Source organism: Pan troglodytes, chromosome 20, assembly GCF_028858775.2.
Source record: "Pan troglodytes isolate AG18354 chromosome 20, NHGRI_mPanTro3-v2.0_pri, whole genome shotgun sequence".
Lineage (NCBI taxonomy): Eukaryota > Metazoa > Chordata > Mammalia > Primates > Hominidae > Pan > Pan troglodytes.
The window spans coordinates 23,335,367-23,363,178 of NC_072418.2; the positions used below are offsets into that span (position 1 = coordinate 23,335,367).

A 27,812-nucleotide genomic window follows, 5' to 3' on the forward strand; every position below is an offset into this window, starting at 1 on the left:
GGCGGCTTCCAGGATGTGGCGGGGCCTTTGTCTCTCGCTGCAGCCTGAGCGCTAGGTCTTGTTTTCCCTGCCCTGTGTTTTCTGCTCGTGGACGCCCAGCCTCTGTGGCCCTGTGGCCTGCAGGTATTGGGAGATCCACAGCTAAGACGCCGGGACCCCCGGGAAGCCTAGAAATGGTGAGAGTGCCGGGTCCGCCATCCCGAGGGGGAAAGGGGTTGGTTGAAACCGGTGGGAAGCGGCTGTGGCGGGACTCAGGCCTCCCTGTAGTCAGCTCCACCATCTGCGCTCCAGTTCTTTTTGCCCAGCTCGGCCCCAGTTCCTCCAGCCATAAGATGGCGGCTGCGCTGACAGCCGGCCCGGGCGTCCTGTTTCTTCCCTGCGCAGTGACTGTGCCCTGGACTGGAGCCCTCTCTGGGCAGCTCTGCATTCGCAGCACCGCGTCTCTCCCAGATTGAGCAGGGACCACGGGAGGGTTGTCAGGGGAGAATCCTGACTCGGGGTGCGGGTTCATGAAAGGAAAGAGCTTTGGGCTGTGGGGTTCCCGGTTCCTCTTTTTTTCTGTTAAAAATGTATGGGGGGACGGGCGTGGTGGCTCACGCCTGTAATTTCAGCACTTTGGGAAGCCGAGGCGGGCGGATCATCTGAGGTCAGGAGTTCAAGACCATCCTGGCCAACATGGTGAAACCCCGTCTCAATTTTTAAAAATACAAAAATTAGCCGGGCGTCGTGGCGCGCGCCTGCAATCCCAGCTACTCAGTAGTTTGAGGCAGGAGAATCGCTTGAACCCGGGAGGCGGAGGTTGCAGTGAGCCTAGATCGCGCCACTGCACTCCAGCCTGGGCAATGAGAGTGAAACTCCGTCTCAAAAAAAAAAAAAAAAATGTATAGGAGTCACCGCAAAAATATTAAAGAACTTAAAAAGTGGTTCAAGTATTGTAGAGCACTCAGCTATGGTTTGTAGTTTGTGGTCCATGGGAGGAGCTTGAATAAAAGACTTATAAGGTGCATGATAAAAAAATCAAATTAGTAATTGGTTAGGTACAGTTATATAGTCTCTTAATTTGTACGATCGTGTTGGCAATTTTCTGGTTATGTGACCAGAATTTAATTGGCAGTTTATAGTTGGTTAAGCCTGAATTTTGTTTTCCCCGATGTGGTAATTTACTAAAAAATGAAATTTTAGTTAGATTTTTTTAAAAAGGAGGACCCCAGGGACTAGAGCCACCTCAGTCTAATTGCCCACTGAATTATTTTCACAGTCCACAGGGGACTTCTTTTCCCCTGCATTTTTCACATATGTCCCAAGCAGGGTCTCAAGTCTACTTCTTACTCCCTGTTCTTCCAGATTAACTCTGATTTACAGTAAAATACTAAATTTCCAGTGTCATTGACATTCCCAAATGCCACCTTCCCCTCTCTGATACACATTATCAATTATTTGTCCTTTATTGTACATTTTATATTTCAATTAATAATTCTTCGACAAAACATTGGATGGCACTATTTAAAAAATTGTCTTCTGTTTGTAAATATTTCCCATGAGAAGAAAGTGAATAATAATCCCTGACACCATATTGTAAAAAAATCTCTGTGTCTCTTTTCCTTTTATCTTCCCTAGGCACAGAGTTCTTATCAGAATATTGGTGGGTCAAGGTTTCCGTTTGGAGACTTTATGGGGTGATGGGTCATCAGCCACTCTTCAGTTTTTTCCTGGTCCTGGGTTTTCAGTACTGTATGGGGATAAACCAGGATGCCCACCATTGTGGCTATGTTGGCTAGAGTGTCTAGTGAATATCAGCTCCTGGGTCATTTTCTCTCATAGGACAACCTGAGGTATGAAGTGTATCCTATCAAGGGAGCAGGTAGATACCCAGGGTCTGAGTGCAGTCTCCTGGTGTACTCTTCCTTTGAAAAGCTAACTCCTTGAGACATTAAAATTGACTTCACCCAGCTGGGCGCGGTGGCTCACACCTGTAATCCCAGCACTTTTTGAGGCCGAGGCGGGCGGATCAGGAGGTCAGGAATTTGAGACCAGCATGGCCAATATGGTGAAACCCCATCTCTACTAAAAATACAAAAATTAGCCAGGCATGGTGGCACACACCTGTAATCCCAGCCACTAGGGAGGCTGAGGCAGAAGAATTGCTTGAACCCGGGAGGCGGAGGTTGCAGTGAGCCAAGGTCATGCCACTGCACTCTAGCCTGGGTGAAAGAGCGAGACTGTATCCAAAAAAAAAAAAAAAAAGATTGACTTCACCCAACCCAGCTTCTATTTCTTGGAGACACATTGAGAGAAAAATGCAGAAATAATTTTTACCCCCTGGATTCTCTAAGATTTGTGAAAGAAAAAATAGTATCCCAAAAGACAAAAAAAAGGTCACCCCAGTGAGATGGTGCAAGAACTTGCAAAGTAAAATGCACTTGGGGCAGTCACTGGGGCATAGTGTAGTGTCTCTTGAGAGGTTGGTCATTGAGAACTTTAGTGAGCAGGAGCGGGTGGGAGAATCTTTCAAGTGATTGAATGGCCTGACTTGACACATAGGTCAGACACATCTCTTTTCTAATCAGTACTGTCCCTCTGTGGGTTTGTCACCTTGAAAAGATTTGTTCACTTATTTTGACTTCAGCTTCTTTTAATTGTAAATTGCATTTGATTAGTAAAGTTTAAAAGGCACAAAAATATTTGCACAGGGTGTAAAAGAAGTGGGTTTTAGAAAAAAATTAAAATCTAATCATATATTCCATTTGTTAAGAATTCTTATTTACTTTTTCCTTTGTCAGGGTGAGTTTAAAAATTTTCTCAGGTGTGCTTATGGCTGGGTGATTTTAAACAGAATTCCAAGGCTTAGCTTTTAGAATGTTATCAAGGAAAAAATTAGGAAAAATCTCTCTTCCATTTTGGCTGTAGAAAATAAATAGATTTCCACAAGAAAATGTGGTATATAATTGGTGAGTTACATAGATTCATGAAAACACAAATTTCTCTTTTTGCAGGGTAAAGTTGTGACACTGAATATTTCTGTCCCATATCCTGTTATCTTGATTTTTAAGTTTCATGCTAAATTTTATGAGATGAAACTTGGTACCTCCTAGAAGTATTCCCATGACTAATTGTTTACTACATGATTTTTTATAGAAATAATAAAATAATACATTTATTGTCTGAAAGGAATAAATGCTTTTGCTTTTCTAATTGAGGTATAAAATGTAAGCACCAAAAATTTTCTTTTTTTATATGAACACTGTGTTTGAGTGATTTCATTGGAGTTTTCAGTTTCAAAAACCAAGGGAATAAATCTGACGTGGAAATTAAAGCTTGAACCCAGTGACTCCAACCTAAGGCTAATATTGAGCCTACAAAAAAAAAAAAGATTATTAAAGGCCCAGTTAGTTCTTTCTGGGGAGCCTCCCCTACAGATGTCCCAGCCTGCTCACCCCAGCCATGGAAGAAGTCTTTCCATCCTGAGAGAAGCTCCAAAGCCCTGGAAAGCTGGGGCCCCACAGGCAGATGCAGTTAAGGTTAAGATGAAAGGAAACTGGGAGGGTCTCACTGATGATAAAGTTTTTTATTGTTTTGAGGCACTGTCTAGACTTTGTAAAATAAAACAAAGTTAGATTTGTGTAAAAAAAAAATTGAATTCCAAAGGAATATTGCAACAGGAGGAAGTACCAACTATATCATCTTTATGGCTTGCAAAGTTTAGGCAGACAAAGGCTTTGTTTCCTAGGGAGGAGCATAAAAGATTAGAAAAAAGGTGGGAGGGGAGTGGCAAATGGAGTGTGAAAAAAATCAGATTTTAGATCAGATAATGTTTTACCCTGAAGTCAGCATGTTCATAGGAGGGACATAAAATGGGGTTGTATGTTGACTCACACTCAGGGTAGCTCAAAGTTCAGGAGCCTGTGGGAAAAAAAAGAAACTTAAGTTTGATTAAGAAGTATTTTATTTCTGTGCATGGTGGCTCACGCCTGTAATCCCAGCACTTTGGGAGGCTGAGATGGGCATTTCACCTGAGGTCAGGAGTTTGAGACCAGCCTGACCAACACAGAGAAACCCCATCTCTACTAAAAATACAAAATTAGCCAGGCATGGTGGTGCATGCCTGTAATCCCAGCTACTCAGGAGGCGGAGGCAGGAGAATCCCTTGAATCCAGGAGGTGGAGGTTGTGGTGAGCTGTTATCACGCCATTGCACTCTAGCCTGGGCAACAAGATCAAAACTGTCTCAAAAAAAAAAAAGTATTTTATTTAGACCAGTGAAGACAAATTCAGCTCATTTTTTAATGAGAAAAGGAAGAAAATGTGTAGAGTATGTATCTGGCTATGTGATAGGTAAGAAAAGGGAGTGTCTTCTAAGTCATAATAAGAAGGGTGTTTTTGGCCGGGCATGGTGGCTCACACCTGTAATCCCAACACTGGGAGGCTGAGGCGTGAGGATCACGAGGTCAGGAGTTCAAGACCAGCCTGGCCAAGATGGTGAAACCCTGTCTCTACTAAAAATACAAAAATTAGCTGGGCGTGGTGGTGTGTGCCTGTAGTCCCAGCTACTTGGGAGGCTGAGGCAGAAGAATCGCTTGAACTGGCAGGCGGAGGTTGCAGTGAGCCGAGATCATGCCACTACACTCCACCCTGGCGACAGAGCAAGACTCCATCTGAGGGGAAAAAAAAGTGTTTCTTTTCATAAACTGTTGCTGGAGCACACAAAGGATGATTTTTATTAATCACAGCTATTTTCCAGGATTATGTATGTGTTTCATTTTTCCCCACCTCTTTTTTTGTCCTATACATTTCTTTCATTTGACTTCTTCTGGGTTGTATCTTTTATAATAAACTACAGAGTTTGCTGGGTTCTGTGAGTAGCTCTATCAAATTATTGAACTAGAGGGAGGTTATGGGAATCCCCAAATTTTAAACAGTAGCTCAGAAGCATAGGTGGGCCTATGGGGTTTGTGACTGGCATCTGTAATGAGGGCAGTGTTGTGGGACTGAACCCTGAATCAGGGTCTGTGCTGACTCTGGGTGGTGTCAGAATTCAAATTTCAGATAATGAGTAGGTGCTGGAGAATTGCTTAGTGTTCAGCAAACTCTACAGATTTGATACCAGAAAAAAGATATCACAGAGGCCTGGCCTCGAATGGAACTCTGGGTGTCTGGGAAGGGGAGGCTCTGCTCTCCTGTACACAGGCTGTCACACTGCCCATTGTCTTGTGATTCCAGGTCTCCTCCCAGGGTGACTGTGGACTGAAAACTTAGAGGAAAGGACCTCTGATGACAGACCCCCTTTTCTTGCAGCTGCCACCACAGGAGTCCCACCCACTCACACACGCTAGACATTGACGTGTCCACATCCCTCTCAAGACTAGTCATCATCCTCAGGAATTTCACCACAGCATTGTGGATCCTAGTATTTCTTGCCAAAATCCCACAAGAGTGTCTACAAGTCTCCTGGCATATCCCAACCCCCAGACACTGAATCTGCAGCAGCAAACTGTTTTCTCCACCAACCTATGGTTCTGGACCACCTGTTCATAATCTCATCTGCCTGCACAGGCACAAATAAATCAGAGTACAGCCCCACCGGGACGGCTGTCTGTAGCAAAAACCTACAGTCCTTCCACCTACATTGCACTTTACCCCACCCATGAAATTTTTTTCTTTTAACTTTTGATTTGGTTCAGGGGTACATGTGCAGGTTTCTTATATAGGTAAAATTGTGTCACGGGGGTTTGGTGTAGATTATTTTTTCACAGAGGTACTAAGCATAGCACCAAACAAATATTTATTCAAATTCTCTTTGTCATCTCACCCTCCACCCTTACTAGGCCTCAGTGTCTGTTGTTTCTTTGTGTACGTGTTCTTATTTAGCTCTTACTTTTTTTTTTTTTTTTGAGATAGAGTCTTGCTCTGTCACCCAGGCTGGAGTACAGTGACAGGATTCACCAGACAAAAACTGATCTCTTCTTTTTTTTTTTTTTTTTGTTTGAGACACAGTCTTGCTCTGTCACCCAGGCTGGAGTGCAATGGCATGATCTCAGCTCACTGCAACCTCTGCCTCCCAGGTTCAAGCAATTCTTCTGCCTCAGCCTCCCAAGTAGCTGAGACTACAGGTGCACACCACCACACCTGGCTAATTTTTATATTTTTAGTAGAGACAGGGCTTCACCATCTTGGCCAGGCTGGTCTCAAACTCCTGACCTTGTGATCCCACCTCAGCCTCCAAAAGTGCTGGGATTACAGGCATGAGCCACTGCACCCAGCCTATTTCTATTTCTTTAACCTTGCTAAGAATACATATGTATCTTATAATAAAATTACCCTAGAAAACCTTAAAATATTTCTTTAAATTTCTTAGTATATGTTATAAAATTGAGGGGGCAGTGGCTTGGCTTAAAAAGATTAAGATTACACAAACTCTGGGATTTAAGTTTCTCTTAGGTAAGCTTAGGAAAAACAGAACTGGAAATACCCTAGTGGCATAGAGAACAGAGTTCTACATAGGGTCCTCTCCCTGCCCCAGTTCTGTTTAGATTTAACCTATTTGGAGGCCTTGTTTAGGTCTGGCCCCACCCTGGAGTCTTGCCTCACACAATTTGTTAGAAGAAATCAAAGTTTTGGGCCAGGCGTGGTGGCTTACGCCTATAATCCCAGCACTTTGGGAGGCCAAAGCAGGCAGATCATAAGGTCAGGAGTTCGAGACCAGCCTGACCAACATGGTGAAACCCCATCCCTACTTAAAAAATACAAAAATTACCCTGGTATGCTGGCATGCACCCGTAATCCCAGTTACTTGGGAGGCTGAGGCAGGAGAATCTCTTGAGCCCAGGAGGCAGAGGTTACAGTGAGCTGAGATCATGCCATTGCACTCCAGCCTGGGTGACAGAGCGAGACTCCATCTCAAAAAAAAAAAAAAAAAGAAAAGAAATCAGAGTTTTTGTCTAGTGAATCCTTCTGCCTTTCTAGAGTTCATGCTCACAATTTCCTTAAACCCCAAAACAGATAAATGGTAAAAATAAAGTATGTATTTTAGGGTCTTAATTTTTAAATTTTGTATTAAAGTGAGTGCTTGCAGAAACATTCTATTTAACAACTTGTTTTCTATTTTTGCAAATCCAGTAGTTGCTCTGCAAGTCACATAAAATTAAATACAAACACAGTAAAAACTTCTCTAAAATACATTAAACTTTCCTTTCTGTATTCCTCTCATCTGTCTATATTTAGCTTTTCTTCTATGCAATTAAAAAAAATCAATGACAGAGAAACAAGAAGAAATGGAAAGGCAGGGCTCTTTATTTAAATCCTAAGAATTATTAAACACTTAATAACATCTTTCAGGGTGTTATGATGATGAAATCACATAATGTGTTATGGCCAACACAGTGCTTTTTAACATCCTTTTGAGAACATAGTTCCTGCTTAATATATCTTGCATTAGTACATGTGTACATGTTGTTGCCAAATGCAGGCTTATTCAGACATTGCTGCCTTCTGTTTCCTCTGTAAACTTTAATGAGCCAGCAAAGAATATGATACTTTAGGATGGAGATGGATTTTATTTATTTATTTAGAGACAGAGTTTCGCTCTTGCTGCCCAGACTGGAGTGCAATGGCATGATCTTGGCCCACCACAACCTCTGCCTCCCAGGTTCAAATGATTCTCCTGCCTCAGCCTCCCTAGTAGCTGGGATTACAGACATGCACCACCACACCCAGCTAATTTTTTTGTATTTTTAGTAGAGACTGCGTTTCTCCATGTTGGTCAGGCTGGTCTCAAACTCCCGACCTCTGGTGATCCACCCGCCTCGGCCTCCCAAAGTGCTGAAATTACATGCATGAGCCACTGCGCCTGGCAGAGATGGGTTGTCTTTATTTGTACCAGAAGTATTTGGTTGTGACAAGAGTGCTGAGTGTAAGGGAACCTGTGCTGTGCCTGCTTTCTCTAATGCCAATAATGAGCCCAAGGGAAGCAACATCAGCACTGACAGGGTTGTTACCTATTCATGGACTCTTTTCAAACCTGCAGAATCATATTACATAGAATGGAGCCAAAATTACCAAGTGATTTATAAGCTCATTAAAACTTGAGAGGCAATGCTTAGCTAAGTGGTTATCAGCCCAGGCTTCTCAGTAGGATTCCATGGCCAATTTGCAGAAATCTCTTTACTTGTGCCCTTTCCACAGATTCTGTTTATTGTTCTAGGGGGAAGCAGTCATGTTGTAGTAATGAAGTGCCTCATGTGACTCTTAAGTTGAGGCCAGAATCAAGTATGAGGTGTTCCAGATACATTCATGAGTTAAGTTCCACCTTTGCACTAAAGGGTGGCCGCAGGACTGTTTCTGTTTGGGTTTGGTAGGGACAGAGCAATGTGGCCATATTTTCTTTTTCTTTTTCTTTCTGCAGTTTCACTGGAGTGCAGTGGTGCAATCTCGGTTCACTGCAACCTCTGCCTGCTGGGTTCAAGCGATTCTCTTGCTTCAGCCTCCCGAGTAGTTGGGACTACAGGCACATGCCACCACGCCTGGCTAATTTTTTCTATTTTTAGTAGAGATGCTGTTTCATCGTGTTAGCCAGGATGGTCTCAATCTTCTGACCTCATGATCTGCCTGCCTCGGCCTCCCAAAGTACTGGGATTATAGGCGTGAGCCACCAAGCCCGGCCATGGCCCATATTTTCATTATTGTAGCAGAAATTGCTGGTGTCTGTGACAGGGGAGGGCACCTGAGAACAGGAAAAGTGAAACGTATTTTGATACCCATGGAGCAGCTCATTGTTCCTGAATCTCTTCCATTATAAAGGACATAAATGAGTGAGCTTTTTCTGCAGGTCTTGATCCTTCTGCCTGTGGGTCTGGTGGTAGCAGATGAGCAGGTGATGTTGACATCTTTAAAGACATATTCTCAACATGCAGCTGTAATTTGTTCAAAGAATCTCATCTGGAAAGGATTCCCAGAAAAGGAGGAGAAAGAGGAAAAAAATTGCTTCTTTTTTTAAAGCAAAACATGTCTCAGATCAAGAGCTGTGTCCACTTTGCCTCCTAGAATGCCATGCAAATCATTACTTCTCTATTGTATTACTCCTCCCTGAAGAGTTTAACTACTTGTAAAAATTCTTATGATAGTCAAGGGTGTCTGAAAAGTATTTTTTTTCTATATACCAGAGCCCTTTCTACATTCTTTACATTGTGGCTTCTTATATGCCATGCAGAATTCCTACCACAAATTTATAATCTGCACTATTAAAAATGTTCCCTTTGTGGCTCTTGAACATGAAAAGGTGTGGATACTCAAGATTTCTATTGGGGGAAAGCTGGAGTCATTTGTAAAGATGGAAAACATGTAATGTTGAGGTTCCATCTGTATTCTCCATTACCTCTGTGCAAAACAGGATCTAGGAAATGCTTAGTTAAACAAGATGACATTTATTACCCAGAAAGTCCTAAAAAAAAATTATCAGGAGATACCTGCTCTCTAGGGTGCTAAAGAAAGATGACTTAAAATTACTATTACAAATTATAGACAGGGAAGATATCTGTATCCTGAACTTTGCATAAAACTGATTTTTTAATGTTAAAATTCAGACTATAGTTTTGGAGGAGCAGTATCACAGCCGTGATGCTGTGTCATTTCATGTGCATCAACACATCATAAAAATATGTCCTAGGATGGGCGCGGTGGCTCAGCCTGTAATCCCAGCACTTTGGGAGGCTAAGGCAGGCAGATCACAAGGTCAGGAGATCTAGACCATCCTGGGAATGGTGAAACCCCGTCTCTACTAAAAATACAAAAAAAAAAAAAAAATTAGCCGGGCATGGTGGTGGGCACCTGTGGCCCCCTACTTGGGAGGCTGAGGCAGGAGAATGCCGTGAACCCAGGAGGCGGAGCTTGCAGTGAGCTGAGATTGCACCACTGCACTCCAGCCTGGGCAGCAGAGCGAGACTCCGTCTCAAAAAAAAAAAAAAAAAAAATTTGTCCTAGTGCAGTTCATGTTAATGATTTCACTTGGTTAAAGAGCTCTCTGACAGATTTTGTCACTATAGAGATAATTATTTTTTCTTCATTATTATCTTAATGCAGCTAATGTGCATAAACCATCACAGTTAATCCAGCAGCTGCCCTTTTTTCTTAGTTTTTTTTTGCATACATCTGTCTTTGGAAAGTCAAAGCTCTTATCTTTGTTTACAGGCCAGAAAAATTAGGAAAAACACAGGTTCTTCCCCTTACTGGATGTTTGACAAAATATTCTTCTTGGCCAAAAACATTAACCTTACTGGTGAGCTTGTTAGAAATTCAGACAATCAGACTTTATTCCAGATCATCTGAAAAAATAATCTGCATTAACAAGTTCTCCAGTTTATTGTACACATTAAAATTTAAAAAGTACCTTCTAACTCAACCTGTCTTTTCCATCTGAAAAATATACACAACTCATTCTGTAGAATGTGTATATGGCATCCAAAAATACACATTTTTATGCCCTTAATTTTATACTATATCATCCAGAAAAGTATCATGTATACACTGGTATTGTGGATCTTATGCCACTCTCTTTTCTTAGAGTTAAAAAATATATTAGAGAATATTTCTGTGTTAAAAAAATTATTTTATTTTATAATTTTAGTCACTCCTGTAAGTCAGAAACAGTTACCTGTACTCTCTCATTTCACCTTGAGTAAAATTAAAAATGCTTTTCATAACCAGTTGGTAATTATGTGTGTGTGTGTGTGTGTGTGTGTATGTGTATGTGTGTGTATCTTTCAGGGACCATTGACATTTAGGGATGTGGCCATAGAATTCTCTCTGGAGGAGTGGCAATGCCTGGACACTGCACAGCGGAATTTATATAGAAATGTGATGTTAGAGAACTACAGAAACCTGGTCTTCCTGGGTGAGGATAACTTCAATACACAATTTCTAATATGCCCTAAAGGTTTTATTTCTTTTATTTGTGGAATGCTTTTCTGGTAAAGTGTGCTTTGCATAAATTAGTTTCAGATCCCTGTTTTCAAGAAAATCTTGGGGATTCATACATGTAGAAAAGAATTTCTGCAAGATGTTTCATTTTGACCTTAACTTTCCAAATTTCTGAGCTGATCTGTATCCTTCACTGTAGATTAGTAAATTCCACAAATTTAATGGCATAAAATATTTTTGCCCACACCTTAAAATGTAATTGCCAACACCAATTTTTGATTCAATAGTACTGGATAGTAAAATTAAGAAACTGGGCCAGGCTTGGTGGCTCATGCCTGTAATCCCAGCACTTTGGGAGGCTGAGGCGGACGGATCACGAGGTCAGGAGATCGAGACCATCCTGGCTAACACGGTGAAACCCCGTCTCTACTAAAAATACAAAAAATTAGCTGGGTGTGGTGGCGGGCACCTGTAGTCCCAGCTACTAAGGAGGCTGAGGTAGGAGAATGGCATGAACTCAGGAGGCGGAGCTTGCAGTGAGCTGAGATCACGCCATTGCACTCCAGCCTGGGTGACAGAATGAGAGTGAGACTCCATCTCCAAAAAAAAAAAAAAAAAAAGAACCTACAAATCAAAAATATTTTTTAAATATTTGAAAATGTCTGTTATAAATTAGTATTTTGGGATTAATTTACTAGCTAAGCACATTACTAGATTGGTCATTAGAGAATATGAGCAAGATTTATATTATTTATTTTTAATAAAACAGGTATTGCTGTTTCTAAGCCAGACCTGATCACTTGTCTGGAGCAAGGGAAAGAGGCCTGGAGTATGAAGAGACATGAGATCATGGTGGCCAAACCCACAGGTAGGTGAAAGTGTAAATGAATACAACAGATGACACATGAGAGGTCCAAAGGCCAAAGAGAAAGCCAGTCCTTAAAATGTGATTTAGGAAGCTGTGTTCCAAAGAAAATAGTTTCTCAGAAGCCTGAGGTTTCTTTCTTTCTTTTTCGCTCTCACATGGGGGCATCTTCTGTCTTATACTTTTAAATTTTCTGAGGATTCTACTTTTCCTTCTGTGATCTTCAAGTTTGCAGTTAGAGCCAAAGTCCTCTTCGTGGCATGTAAGAGACTGCGCAGTCTGGCTGCTTTTTCCTTGTTTAGGGGGACACACAAATATCTGCATAATTTTGAAAAAGTCTATGTTAAGCAATATTTTTAATTGTATTTTTGCATCATGTTTGAAATATGTGAGTAGTGGTTTCTGTTCCATTGGGGGTTTTTTTGTTCGTTTTTCTGCACATTCCATCCTGTTTGTATTACTACATTCTTGAAATATAGTTTGAAATTATAAAGTATGATGCCCCTATGCTTTGTTCTTTTACCTCAAGATTGCTTTGGCTATTCAAAGTTTATTATAGTTTCATGTATGTTTTAGAATTGTATTGAAATCATTACTGTAAAAGATGCCACTAGAATTTTTTTTTTTTTTTTCGCTCTTGTTACCCAGGCTGGAGTGCAATGGTGTGATCTCAGCTCACCGCAACCTCTGCCTCAGGGTTTCTCAATGTTGGTCAGGCTGGTCTCAAACTCCCAACCTCAGGTGATCCATGTGCCTTGGCCTCCCAAAGTGCTAGGATTACAGACGTGAGCCACCATGCCTGGCCACCACTAGAATTTTGATAGGGAGTTTGTTGAATCTATAGGTTACTTTGTATAATATGACACTTTAACAATATTTATCCTTTCAATGCATAGACATAAAATATTTTAAAATTTATTTGTGTCTTCTCTAGTTTCTTTCTATGATATCTTATATCTTCCAGTGTAAAAATGTTTTACCTCTTTTGTTAAATTTGTTCTCAGAAATTTATTATTTTGATGCTATTATAAATAAGATTGTTTTCTTTATCAGATAGTTTGTTTTATGTATATGGAACCCTAATTTATACTTGTATGTTAATTTTATATTTTGCTAATTTACTGAGTGTATTTATTAGTTTAGACAGGTTTTAATGTACTATTCATGGTTTTCTATATATAAGATTATATGATCTACAACCAGCAACTTTTACTTATTTGTCTTCAATTTCAATGGCTTTAAAACAATTTTTTTACTAATTCTTCTGCCACATACTTCCAGTGCTATATTAAAATAGAAACATTGACAATGGTATTGGGAATGGGTGCTTGGTGTCACAAAAATCCTTTGAGAGACAAAGGATCTCTCAGCAAGGCTAGTTTACTTTCTGCAGAAAGAGTACACTCGCCAGCAGTTTTGCCAAGAGAATACACTAAACAAAGGAGGCAGGGTCATTTATAACCTGATGGGTCCACCCTACTGCTGTGTCCGGTTTCCATTGGCTACAACAGGACCTCACATTCTGTATTTGTCCCAGTTGGCTAGCAACTTAGAACTTTCTAAAAGAGGCAAAGGCAGAGGAGAACAAAGGAAGGAGGGAGCAACTTGTGGATGCTGAGAAAGGTAAAAACACCTCCAGATAAGGAATAGGAACAGGCTATGACCTAATGCTTGCTTGGACCAGTATAAGCATGCCAGGGCAAATATTTAGGCTAAAATGTGGGAGCTAAGAACACAAAGTACATTGATTTCTTTATCACGGCTAGCAGATATCTAAGAATGTCAGCACAGGTGTTTGAATACATTTTGCTTCTAAGAGAAGTTACTATTTATTCCTAATTACACAAGGAGGAAAGTCCCTTTGAAAAGGAACCTCTATTTCACATTTTACAATGAGCACAATATAGTTTTGCATTGGTGTATATGAATTTGAATGAGCAAACAGCTCTTCAAGTTTTTGGGGTTTTTTTGTTTGTTTTGTTTTTTGGGTTTTTGTTTTTTGTTTTTGAGACGGAGTCTCACTCTGTCATCAGGCTGGAGTGCAGTGGCACGATCTTGGCTCACTGCAACCTCCGCCTCCTGCGTTCAAGTATTCCCCTGCCTCAGCCTCCCAAGTAGCTGTGACTAAAGTCGTGCACCACAACGTCTGGCCAATTTTTTGTATTTTAGTAGAGACGAAGTTTCACCATATTGGCCAGGCGAGTCTCAAACCCCTGACCTCGTGATCCACCCACCTCAGCCTCCCAAAGTGCTTGGATTATAGGCATGAGCCTCAGCGCCCAGCCCTCTTCAAGTTTTTATAAACCAGTTTCAGAAGGTAAAGATCTTCTGTTGGGCCCCCAGGGTGACGGGATGCCCTCTGCGTTTATAGTGCAGAGGAATTGTAGCTTGATCAGAAGGCTGCTGGGTCTGCACTAGGGTCCGCCTTTAGTTGGTTTGTTGTAAGAGGCTTGGGTAGCTGTAACTCCCATTTTATTTTTGGACAAACTGAATATCCTTCAGGACTTCTATATATAAGGCAGACACTAGGGCAGTTTTCTGCAGTCGAGTCTGCTAATGGCAGGGCTTATATCAGGATGTGGATGAGTATGGCTTTCACTGAATACCAGAGAGCATTTCTCTGGGACACTGTGTGGGTTTCTGTGTAGGCAGAACTGGCCATAAACTGTGGCTTAGGGAGCTGGAACTGAGTCATTAAACTGCTTTGGGGACCACAGTAAAGGCCAAGGTCTGCAGGCCTGTCTGCATGTCTATAAATTGATGTCTTCCTCCAGGACTCTGGAAGGGCAGGGCCTCTTTCATACTGTGGCTGGGAGGAGTTTGGGATGACCAAGCTGGGTGGGCCATTTCTTTGGTCTATAGTCAAGAACAGAGTTTCTGTAGATTGCCACCTGAATGAGGGCCTGCCTTCCGAAACGGATACTCCTCAGTCTTGGGCTTTAGCAGTTTCACAAGTCCCTCCCTGGATCTCAAAGCTCTTAGAGGCACTTATTTTGGAGATGGGGTCTTGCTTCAGAACCCAGACTAGTCTTGTTTTTTTGTTTTTGAGACGGAGTCTCACTCTGTCACACAGGCTTTAGTGCAGTGGCATGATCTTGGCTCACTCCCATCTCCTCCTGGGTTTAAGTGATTATCGTGCCTCAGCCTCCTAAGTAGCTAAAATTACAGGCACACACCACCACACAGGGCTAATTTTTGTATTTTTAATAGAGACATGGTTTTACCATGTTGGATAAGCTGATCTTGAACTTCTGACGTTAACCTTCCCACCTCAACCTTCCAAAGTGCTGGAATTACAGGCATGAGCCACCGCATTTGTCCTAGGATGCTCTTGAAATCCTGGCCTGAAGCAATTCTCCAACCTCAGTGTACCATGTAGCTGTCATTATAGGGGTGAGCCATGATGCCTGGCTCTCTCATAAGGGCATTTTTGTCAGGATTGGCTGAAAAAATTTTCTTGCTGTTGCGGCATAAGAAAGTAGGGCACCTTTTATTTTTCCATCTTGCTGATGTTACTCTCTATGTACATTTTTCTTTCTATTTTCCATTTCAAACTTGTCTGTAATTTTAGATTCAGACATTTAGAACAATATGCTAGAATTTACATGTTATGCCTGAAGTAAATTATACAATTAGTAGGCACTCCATATTTACTAAAATAGTTACTTATAAATTTAAGTTTGCTGCAGGCAAAACGGAATTATAGGATATTCACCCACTTTCTTCAGCCTAAATCTAAATAATAGCATAATTTATTCCCAAATATTTGTTTTATATATCAGAGGCTCTAACCATATTCTGCTATATATGTGTGTGTGTGTGTATATATATGTGTGTGTGTGTGTATTTTATTTAGCAGTTTAAGGCTATTTGCTTCTAAATTTGGATTGCAGCAGTTTCATTTTGTGTAAAAATGCATATATTTAAAACAAAATTTATCTCGTTTCTTTTAAATGATTATAAAAAGTTTCTCATTACAATATTCTATTTATGCTTATACTGTATTTTCTCTGAAATTTTACTGCCATACAGTGCCTGCCGATGATTCAAAGTACCTGCTTTCCATGAGTACACTGTCAAATATTGTTGTCTAGACACATTCTTTCTTAATGGTACATCAATATTGCAAACCAGAGTTTAGGAGTAAACATTTATTACTGTCTTGCAGTTCCATATTAGTGTGTTTTAGTGTAGGCTTGTTTTTTGTTTTGTTTTTTGAGACAGTCTTGCTCTGTCACCCAGGCTGGAGTGCAGTGGCATGATCTCAGCTCACTGCAACCTCTGCCTCCCGGTTCAAGTGATTCTTCTGCCTCAGCCTCCAAGTAGCTGGGACTACAGGCACACACCAGCACGCCTGGCTAATTTTTGTATATTTAGTAGAGATGGGGTTTCACTATATTGGCCAGGCTGGTCTCGGACTCCTGACCTAGTGACCCGCCCACCTCGGCCTCCCAAAGTGCTGAGATTACAGCCCTGAGCCACCACTCCCAGGTAGTGTAGGTTTCTTAACATCAGTTTATTGTGTTTTTTGCTTTTACTTATGCATTATAATTTTAGGTAACTTGCAATTCTGTATGTACACGTTAGGTCAATGTGAGGTTTAATTAAGATACAAATCAGCCATATGTCTATAACAATCTGATTATATATGTGTGTGTGCTTATCTATAAATATGACCCCCAGTCTGGAGTGCAATGGCACAATCTCAGCTCACCGCAACCTCTGCCTTCTGGGTTCAAGCGATTCTCTTGCCTCAGCCTCCCGAGTTGCTGGGATTACAGGCATGCACCACCACACCCAGGTAATTTTGTATTTTTAGTAGAGACGGGGTTTCTCCATGTTGGTAAGGCTTGTCTCGAACTCCCGACCTCAGGTGATCCGCCCACCTCAGCCTCCCAAAGTGCTGGGATTACAGATGTGAGCCACTGTGCCTGACCTCTTAGCTGATTTTCAATGGTTGTTTCATCTTGTTTAAGTGAGTAGTTATGGAGATACTCTTATTTTTACCATGTGTTTAATAATGAATATCTATTTCCTTTATGTGAAAAAAAAAAAAACACTTTGTGATATGAAGGTAATTCCTGAAAGGATTTATAATTCTATATTGTTTTCAGTTTTTTTCTTTAGAAAATTGTTTTTAAAACACATAAAGTTTGTCATCTTAAATCTATTGAAGTGTACATTTTAGGGCCAGGCATGGTTGTGGCTCACATCTGTAATCCCAGAGATTTGGAGAGGCCAAGACAAAGAGGATCACTTGAACCCAAAAGTTTGAGACCACCCTGGGCAACATATGGAGACTCCTTCTCTACAAAAAATTTCTTTAAAATGGCCTGGCATTTTGGTGTGCACTTGTGGTCCAAGATCTTTGGAAGATTGAAGAAAGAGGATTACTTGAGCCTGGGAATTTCAGACTATAGTCAACCATAATTGTGCCACTGCACTCTAGTTTAGGTGACGAAGTGAGACCCTGTCTCCAAAAAAAAAATAGCTTTATATTTCAGGAATGTTAAGTATATTCACATTGTTATGCAAAAGACTTCTAGAAATTTTACGTCTTGTAAAACCAAAACTCAATACCCATTAAGTAACAGCAACCCATTTTACCCTCTCTGGTGCTCTTGACAAACACCCTTCCACTTTCTGTTTTTATGAGTGTGACCACTTAAGATATCTCATATAACTGGAATAATATAGTATCTATAATTTTATTACTAGCTTATTTTAAAGGGACATAATATTCTCAAAGGTTATCTTAAACTGTTACAAGATAATCTGTTTTAAGTCTGAAAAAATATTTCATTATATGTATATGTTACATTTTTTGATGTGTTTATAAATCAAGGGACATCTGGGTTGCTTCAGTTTTTTGGCTTATGTGAATACTGGTACAATAAACATGGATGCTCAAATATGTCTCCTAGGTTCTGTGTTGCATAGTTCGGATATACATTCATGAATGTGATTGCTGTACTTAATGATAATTCCAGTTTTAATTATCTGAGGAACATTTATAACATTTTAAAATAATGACTGCATCCTTGTTTTCCACCAATTAGTATGAGTTTTATTTTCATTGCATCAGCAACAAATTTGGTGGGTTTTTTTATATTTTATAGTGGCCATTCTAATGGGTTTTTTGTTTTTGTTTTTCATTGTTATTTATCTAATTTTGTTTTTCATTGTTATTTTTATGCATTTCTCTACAAATTAGTAATTTTGTGTTTCCTTTCTTCCCTCCCCCCACCCTTCCTGCCCCAGGTGGAGTCTTGCTCCAGGCTGGTGTGCAGTAGCATGAACTGAGCTCACTGCAGCCTCTGCCTCTGGGGTTCAAGCAATTCTCCTTAGCCTCCTGAGTAGCTGGGATTACAGGCACATGCCGTCACACCCGGCTAATTTTTATATTTTTAGTAGAGACGGGGTTTCACCGTGTTGGTTATGCTGGTCTCGAACTCCTGACCTCAAGTGATCCACCCGTCTCAGCCTCTCAAAGTGCTGGGATTACAGGCATGAGCCACCGTGCCTGGCCACATTTCCTTTCAAATGCTTTTTCCCATTTGTGTATTCTTTTTGAGAAAAATTTAGTTCAATTATTTGTTCATTTCTAAATAAAATTATTCAACTTTATTGTTAAGTTTTACAAGTTGTTTATACATTCTCAATGTTAACTTCTATGATATGTGATTTGCAAATATTTTTAGCTATTTCCTAGGAGGCATTGTCACTCTATTGAATGTTTTCTTTGATGCGCAGAAACTTTGAAGTGTAATGCAGTTAAATTTTACCGTTCTTTTCTTTGTTGCTCATGCGTTTAATGTCGTATCTAGGAAAATAGTGCCAAGACAAATGTCATGTCTTTCCCCCTTCATTTTTATATCTGGGTATTTTATTTAAAAATATTTTTCATATGTGGTTCAAGGATATAATCCATCTTCATCTTATCCATGTTGATATCCAGTTTTCAACATTATGTCTTGAAGAGGTTAGCTTTTTTTCTATTGTGTGCTCATGGCAACTTTACAAGATCATTTGATCATATACAGATTTCTGTGCTCTCTACTCTGTTCTTTCATCTGTTTATCTGTTTTTGTGTCAGTACCACATTGCTTTTGTTATTGTAGCTTTTATATTATTATTATTATTATTAATTTTTTTTTTTTCCTGAGACAGAGTCTCTCACTGTTTCCCAGGCTGGAGTGCAATGGCATAATCTCGGCTCACTGCAACCTCTGCCTTTCAGGTTCAGGTGATTCTCTTGCCTCAGCCTCCTGAGTAGCTGGGATTACAGGCACCCACCTCCACACCTGGCTAATTTTTTGTATTCTTGGTAGAGATGGGGTTTCAGTATGTTGGCCAGACTGGTCTTGAACTCCTGACCTCATGATCCACCTGCCTTGGCCTCCCAAAGTGCTGGGATTACAGACGTGAGCCACCTTGCCGGCCTATTATGTTTTTAAATCAGGAAGTATAATGCCTCTGTTCTTTTTCATGGGTGTTTGGCTATAGTTTATAATCAAATTTTAAACAATATTTCTGTAAAAATATGTGGCATTGGGATTTCTAGTTAGATTATATTGAATTTGTTTGCCACTGTAGTTTGTATTGACATCTTTGAAAAATTAATTTTTTTGAAACTTGAGCAAGAATATGTTGAAGGATGTGTTTTATTTTTACGTAATTTTGGATTTTCCAGTTTTGCTTTTAATTCCTAGTTGCATTCAGTTTTGGTCAGAAAACACACAGTGTATAATTTTTGTCTGCTTAAATTTATTTGTTGTTGTTGTCATTGTTATTTTGACGCAGAATCTTACTCTGTCACCCAGTCTGGAATGCAGTAGCATGATTTTGGCCCACTGCAGCCTCAACCTTCTGGGGTCAAGTGATTGTTCCACCTCAGCCTCCCGAGTAGCTTGGACTACAGACATGCAGTACTATGCCTGGCTAATTTTTTGATTATTTGTAGAGACAGAGTCTCACTTTGTTGCCCAGTCTAGTCTCAAACTTCTGGCTCCAAATGATCCTCCTACCTTGGTCTCCCAAAGTGTTGGGATTATAGGTATGAGCCTCTTCACCCAGCCAGTATTCTTAAATTTAATAAGATTTGTTATGTGTCCTAACAGAATACACAAGGTGCAAATAAGAATGTTGTGTATTCTCTTGCTTTTGACTGAAAAGTTTTGTACATGTCTGTTAATCCTAGTTGGTCTGTGATGTGGTTTAGATGTTTGTGTTCTTCAAATCTCATGCTGCAATGTAATCCTCACTGTTGGATGTGGAACCTGGTGGGAGATGTTTAGATCATGGGGCAAATTTCTCATGAATGGCTTTGTACTATCCTCTTGGTAATCAAAAAGTTTACACTCTGTTAATTCAGATGAGAGCTGCCTCATTAAAAGAACCTGGCCCCTTCACCTCACATTTGGTTCTGTCTTTTACTATGTGATGTGTCCAGTTACTGTTGGCCTTCCACCATTGTGGAAGCTTACTGAAACCTTCCACCAGAGGCAGATGCCGGCACACACTTCTTGTACAGTCTGCCCAACCATGAACCAAACAAGCCTTTTTTATTTATAAATTATCCACTCTCAGGTATTCCTCTATGTGCAAAATAATATATTCTGTAACGTTGTCTAAGTTTTCCGTTTTCTTATTGATCTTTTCTCTGAATTTTCTATTTATTATTAAAAATGGGGTCTTGATGTCTACAATTATTATGTTGCTATGTATTTCTTGTTTCACTTTTGTCAATATTTGCTTTATGTATTTTGGAGCCCTAATGTTGTATATACATATACACGTAAATAAATAGGCATAATAGTTTTAGATTCCTGGTAAATTGACCCATTTTACTATTGTATAATATCAGTCTTTGTCTCATGCTAGTACTTGACTTAAAGCATATAATGTCTAATATAATTATGAGTGTCTTACTCAATTGTGGTTATATTTGCATGTAATAAAAAGTTTTTCCATTCTGTTACTTTCAGCTTATTTGACTCTATATTTTCCAGTTTGTTATTGGTATTAAATATTATTTTATGTTGTGTATCCATTAACAGATTTATATTTTGTTTTTCATATTCTACAGAGGAAATTTAAGAGTTTTATGCACCATTATTTTGATAATAAATAATTTTATGTGTTGATATATTTAATAGAGAGTTTTTTATTTATATATGTTTTTATGATGCTGTTCAGCATCATTTTATTTTTTAACATAATGGACTCATTTAGCCTTTCTTTTTTATTTTGTATGCAGTGTCTCACTATGTTGCTCAGGCTGATCTTCTACTCCTAGTCTCAAGTAATCTGACTGCCTTGGCCTCTTAAAACTGTAGGATTTACAGGCATGAGCCACTACCTGGCAACCATGTAGCAGTTTTTGTAGGACTGTGCTAGGGGTGATGAATACCCTCACCTTTTATTTTGAAAAGTCTTTATTTTTATCTTGTTTTTGAAATAAAGTAATTATAATTAGTAGTATAATTATTATATATTTTTATATACTTATATATTATATTAATATATAATTATAAACATATTTTCAAGTAGTATTGGTTAAGAATTTTTTATTACATCATAATTTGGAAAGTTCTCAGCTTTTTTAAATCTTCAAGTAACCTCTGTATTACTTTTTTGCTATATTATTCTATGATTTTTTTCATGAATATATTGTTCTACTTGATGGTGTCCAATAAGTTTTACATTTCATGTTTTAATTTTGTTTTGCACTTTTATATTTTTGTGTTTTATATTTAAGGGTATTCCAGCTCACATTAGATAATTGTGTTTGGATGTTTTAGTTTATATTATAATTGTGTATGAAAATATTTAACTGCAATTTATGACAGTGTGAAGCAAAATCAAATATGAATCAGCCATATGTCTATTGCTCATGTGTTTATGTTTGCTTGCCTGTATAAATATTATTTCTATTTTCCTATAACTTGTGTATTTGTTGTGTAGTTTGGTTGTGAATGGTTGTTTAATCCTGTGTAGGTGAGTAGTCATAAAAATTCTTCTACTTTTATCATCTTATTTGTGAATCTATATTATTTCTGTGTGGGAGAAACACTTTTGAATTTTAAGATAATATAAAAACTATCATTACTCTGTATCTTTTTAGGTATTTCTGTTTATTTTTACTTATCAAAAACATAAAATTTATAAAATATTTGTAAATATTCAATTTAGTGATCTTAATTATATTGACATTGTTTTGCAACATATCACCAAAATGTTTTTATCTTGCAAAGCTGAATCTGAATACACATTAAACAACTACCAATTTTTCCCATTTTGTAGCACTTTCCAAACACCACTCTGTTTTCCTTGTCTAAGGTTGTAACTGCTTTAAATATCTTATACAATCTCTGTCTTTCTGTGGCTGGCTCATTTTATTTGGCATAATGTCATCAAAACTTATCTTTACAGTTGTCAGAATATTTCCTGCTTTTTGAAAACTGAGGGATATTCCAGTATTTTGTTTTTTGTTTTTTTGAGGTGAAGTTTCACGCTGTCGCCCAGGCTGGAGTACAGAGTGCAACGGCGCGATCTCGGCTCACTGCAGCCTCCGCCTCCTGGGTTCAAGCAATTCTCCTGCCTCAGCCTCTCAAGTAGCTGAGATTATAGGCATGCGCCACCATGCCCGGCTCATTTTTGTATTTTTAGTGGAGGTGGGGTTTCACCATGTTGGACACGCTGGTCTCGAACTCCTGACCTCATGTGATCCACCCGCCGTGGCCTCCCAAAGTGCTGGGATTACAGGTTTGAGCCACCGCACCCAGCCTATTCCAGTAATTTTATATTTCAAATTAAATCTGCTGGATGGTTTAATGACAGAAATTTGCATTGCTTTCACCCATTGGCTTTCAGTAACAATGCTGCAATAATTATGGGTAAGTAAATGACTCTTTATATGACATATACATTACGTATGTACTGCATTCTCTTATTAGTCTATGTTTTCAGCTTTATACTTATACCAGGTTGTTTTAATTTTGTAGCTTTGTACTGTGTTTGAAATCAGGAAGTGTAATGCCTCAAACATTGTTTTTTTTTTGAAGATTGTTGGGTACTTTATTGTCTTTTGAGATTCCATATACTTCTAAGGTGGCTGTTTCTATTTCTTCAAAAATGCAGTGAGAAGTTTTAAAAACATTGCCTTAAATCTGTAGATTACATTGAGCAGTATGAACATCTTTACAGCATTAATTATACCCTGATTCCATTTTTATCATAGAGTAATTTATAAAATTTTAGTTCTAAAAAATTTGTTAAGACTTCTTTTTTGTCCTAACAGGTTGTCTATCAAAAAGAATGTCGTATGAGCTATTGAGAAAGGTGTATATCCTGATGTTACTGAGGAGTGTTCTCTATGCCTCTGTTAGAAGTAATTGTTTTATATTGCCTTAAAGTTACCTGTTCCCTTCTAATATTCTGTCTTTTTTTATTATTATAGAAAGTAGGTATTGAAATATCCTACTATAAAAATTATATTGCACTCTATGTGTTTCATCGATTCTGTCAATATTTGTTTTATATATTTGGAACCTTAATGTGAGATATACACATGCACACACACACACACCCCACAAATGTATATAGAAATTTTTCAGAGGTTCTCAGTGAGTGAATCTATTATTGTTTAATGTCCTTCTTTGTCTCTTTGGAGTTTTGACTTTAAAGTACATTTTATAAAATATGACAGTTTTAACTTAAGATGTGTTGTGTAATATTACTTAGACCTCTTCTGCTCTCATTTGGTTAAAATTTGCATGGAATGTCTACTTCCATCTTGCCACTTTCAGTCTTTCTTTATCATTAGATTGCAACTGACTCTTGTAGAAAGGCAAGTTGAATCCTGGTTTTTAATTTTTTTTAATAAATCCCTTTATTGAAAGTATGTCTTTTAATTAAAAAGTTAATTTTATATATATTTAATTTTCTGAAACAGAAAGACTTACAAATGTTATTTTATTGTTTTAGTTGATTCTTGTATCTTTGTTCCCAATTTTCTCTCTCTTCCTTTGTGTCATTTTTATTTTTGTACTAATATGCTTTCACTTTTTAAAATTTTCTTTTATATCTCTATACAGATTTTTTTGTGGTACCTTGGGGTTTACATAAAATCTCTAAAAGATGCAACAGTATATTTAATTATGGTAAAAAATGAACTTTAGTTGTATACAAAAAATCTTTCTCATTATATCTGCCCTCAACTTTCTTACTGATGTTGCTAATTATATCTTTATGTTGCAAGTACATTAATGAGTGTTTATAATAATTAGTGTTTTTATTTTTCAACTTTTAGAGAATAACTAAAAATGTTTTCTGCACCATTATGATAATGCTAAGGAATTCTAATTTTGGATATGTGCATATCTTTCCCAGAAAGTTATGCATTTTTATATAATAATATGTTGTTTTCTTACATTATGTTATTTTCAGCATCTTTGATATATAGGGCATATGCAGTGCCAATACACTTTTTTTTTTTTTTTTTTTTTTACTAATTTCAGGACTATTACAATATCACATAGTTCCCTTCTGGCTTGCAAAATTTTCATGACAAATTTACTAGTGATCTCATAAGACTATGCTTATAAATGACACATCACTTTTATCTTGCATCTTTGAGGATTTTCTACTTTGTGACTTGAAATTGCACTCATGCATGTGTTTGTTATATCTTTGTGTATATTCTATTTGTTGAGCTTCTTCATTTTTACATCATTTTTTCTTATATTAAATTTTTTTGTATTTTTCACCTCCACAATTTCTGTTTTTTGATATTTTTAATATTTTTGTTGTTATCCTCATTCTTCTAATTTTCAATAGTTGTCTGTGTTTCTATTTTCCTCACTGAATATTATTCAAGTTTTTCAAACTAATTTGTATATCTTTATTTCTAATGATAGCTTTCTGAAATTTTTATGTTTCTGATGGGGCTATGTTGCCCCAATATTTTTATACGTTGTAATCTTTCATTGAAATTTAGACATTAAAAACAAACCACCTGTAACAATCTTTATAATATAGCTTTGTCTTGGCATATCTGAAACCAATTGTCTTGGATAGAGATTCTCAGAGTTTCTCTAACATGTTCTTAGGATGTGTCTTGTCTGAAATGTTTTAGGTTTTTTTTAGTTAAAGGAGTTTGTTCATGTTTCTTCTTAATAGTCAGTAATCATTTGCTACAACTATTTCCTGCCTATAGTATTGCAGTCTCTTTGCTGCTGTAGCATTTACCTTTGATCTCAGCAGACTCAAACTGCCATTCCAATGTATACCATTTATTTCAAGACAGAAACCAGTGTCTGGAAAAGTCCCTAGAAATGAGAAATAAAAATGTTTTTTGCCGCTATTTTTCTTGTCTTTTATAAAAGAAACCAAGAGTTGCCAATTTACTTCTAAAGCCACTGTGTTACATTGGGCAACCGAAAGAGCTGTGTTGTAAATGTAACAAACTTTTTTTTTTTCCTATGTGGCTCTTTGCATTATGCTCACCTGGGTCACTGCACACACTTAACTCATTTATAAATTTTCCACAAATGTATTTTGGTCAGTATGTTTTTGTTACATTTAAATGTCTGTGAAGGATTTAGGGCCTATGGTATTTTGCTGTGCCATCTTACTTAATGTAGTTTGTTTAATGTTATATGTTACATTTGTAAACTATCTTCATCTAAGTCTAGCAAGTGGAGTAATTTGTCATTTTTGTTTCTTTCAGTTATGTGTTCTCATTTTGCCCAAGACCTTTGGCCGGAGCAGAATATAAAAGATTCTTTCCAAAAAGTGACACTGAAAAGATATGGAAAATGTAGACATGAGAATTTACCTTTAAGAAAAGGCTGTGAAAGTATGGATGAGTGTAAGATGCACAAAGGAGGTTATAATGGACTTAACCAATGTCTCACAGCTACCCAGAGCAAAATATTTCAATGTGATAAATATGTAAAAGTCGCTCATAAATTTTCAAATTCAAACAGACATGAGATAAGACATACTAAAAAGAAACCTTTCAAATGTAGAAAATGTGGCAAATCATTTCGCATGATTTCATGCCTAACTGAACATAGCAGAATTCATACTAGAGTAAATTTCTACAAATGTGAAGAATGTGGAAAAGCCTTTAACTGGTCCTCAACCCTTACTAAACATAAGAGAATTCATACGGGAGAGAAACCTTACAAATGTGAAGAATGTGGTAAAGCCTTTAACCAGTCCTCAAACCTTATTAAACATAAGAAAATTCATACTGGAGAGAAACCCTACAAATGTGAAGAATGTGGCAAAACTTTTAACCGATCCTCAACTCTTACTACCCATAAGATAATTCATACTGGAGAGAAACCCTACAAATGTAAAGAATGTGGTAAAGCTTTTAACCGATCTTCAACCCTTACTACCCATAGAAAAATTCATACTGGAGAGAAACCTTACAAATGTGAAGAATGTGGCAAAGCCTTTAAGCAGTCCTCAAACCTTACTACACATAAGATAATTCATACTGGAGAGAAACCCTACAAATGTAAAAAATGTGGAAAAGCCTTTAACCAGTCTGCACACCTTACTACACATGAGGTAATTCATACTGGAGAGAAACCCTACAAATGTGAAAAATGTGGAAAAGCCTTTAATCATTTCTCACACCTTACTACACATAAGATAATTCATACTGGAGAGAAACCTTACAAATGTAAAGAATGTGGTAAAGCTTTTAAACACTCTTCAACCCTTACTAAACATAAGATAATTCATACTGGAGAGAAGCCTTACAAATGTAAAGAATGTGGAAAAGCTTTTAACCAATCCTCAAAACTTACTGAACATAAGAAAATTCATACTGGAGAGAAACCCTACGAATGTGAAAAATGTGGCAAAGCTTTTAACCAGTCCTCAAATCTTACTAGACATAAGAAAAGTCACACTGAAGAGAAACCTTACAAATGTGAAGAATGTGGCAAAGGTTTTAAATGGCCCTCAACCCTTACTATCCATAAGATAATTCATACTGGAGAGAAACCATACAAATGTGAAGAATGTGGCAAAGCTTTTAACCAATCCTCGAAACTTACCAAACATAAGAAAATTCATACTGGAGAGAAACCCTACACATGTGAAGAATGTGGCAAAGCCTTTAACCAGTCCTCAAACCTTACTAAACATAAGAGAATTCATACTGGAGAAAAACCTTACAAATGTGAAGAATGTGACAAAGCTTTTAAATGGTCCTCAGTCCTTACTAAACATAAGATAATTCATACTGGAGAAAAATTATAAATATGAAAATTATGGCAAAGCTTTTAACCAATTTACAAGTCTTACTAAACACAAGAAAATTTATACTGGAGAGAAACTACTAACCTGAAAGATGTGACAATAATTTTGACAACACCTCAGACTTGTAATCATACTGGTGAGAAATTCTAAAAATGTGAAGAATATGGCAAAGTCTTTAAATGGTTGTCACACTTTATTTTAGGTAAGATAATTCATATTGGAACAAACTACAAGTGCGAACAATGTGGCAAAACTTTATGCTCACACCTTATTGCACAGAAAAGAATTTTTAGTTGAGAAAAAGTATACAAATATAAAGAATGTGGAAAAGCCGTTAATATCTGCTCACGTCTTACTCAGCATCAGAAAGTACTTAATAAAAGCATTATAAATGGAATTACTGTCAAAAGAGCATTCAGAAAATATAAGCCTTTAATGTGAAAAAGAGTAACCATTTTGAAGACAAACATTGCAAATTTAAAGAGGGTTGTAGTACCTTTATTTGTATCACAAATCTTATTGTACAGATTTTGTACTAGAGGAAACCCCTGAAGCAGTTGCTTAAACTTTGTTTAAAATCAGATTTTTTTTTTTTTCTTTTTGAGACGGAGTTTTGCTCTTGTTACCGAGGCTGGAGTGCAATGGCGCAATCTCGGCTCGCCACAACCTCTGCCTTCCGGGTTCAAGCGATTCTCTTGCTTCAGCCTCCTGAGTAACTGGGATTACAGGCATGTGCCACCACGCCTGGATAATTT

The 27,812-nt window shown here is 38.0% G+C and overlaps 1 protein-coding gene across 1 annotated transcript; it reads left to right on the plus strand.

The window, feature by feature from the left end:
- Positions 1–27,390, plus strand: LOC455890 (zinc finger protein 85). The gene is given in 6 exon segments (XM_024351790.3): positions 1–176; positions 10,755–10,881; positions 11,677–11,775; positions 23,075–23,164; positions 25,505–27,053; positions 27,055–27,390. Coding segments are annotated over 6 exon segments (1,959 nt in total). The 5' UTR covers positions 1–173; the 3' UTR covers positions 27,146–27,390.
- Positions 27,391–27,812: the final 422 nt, after the last annotated feature.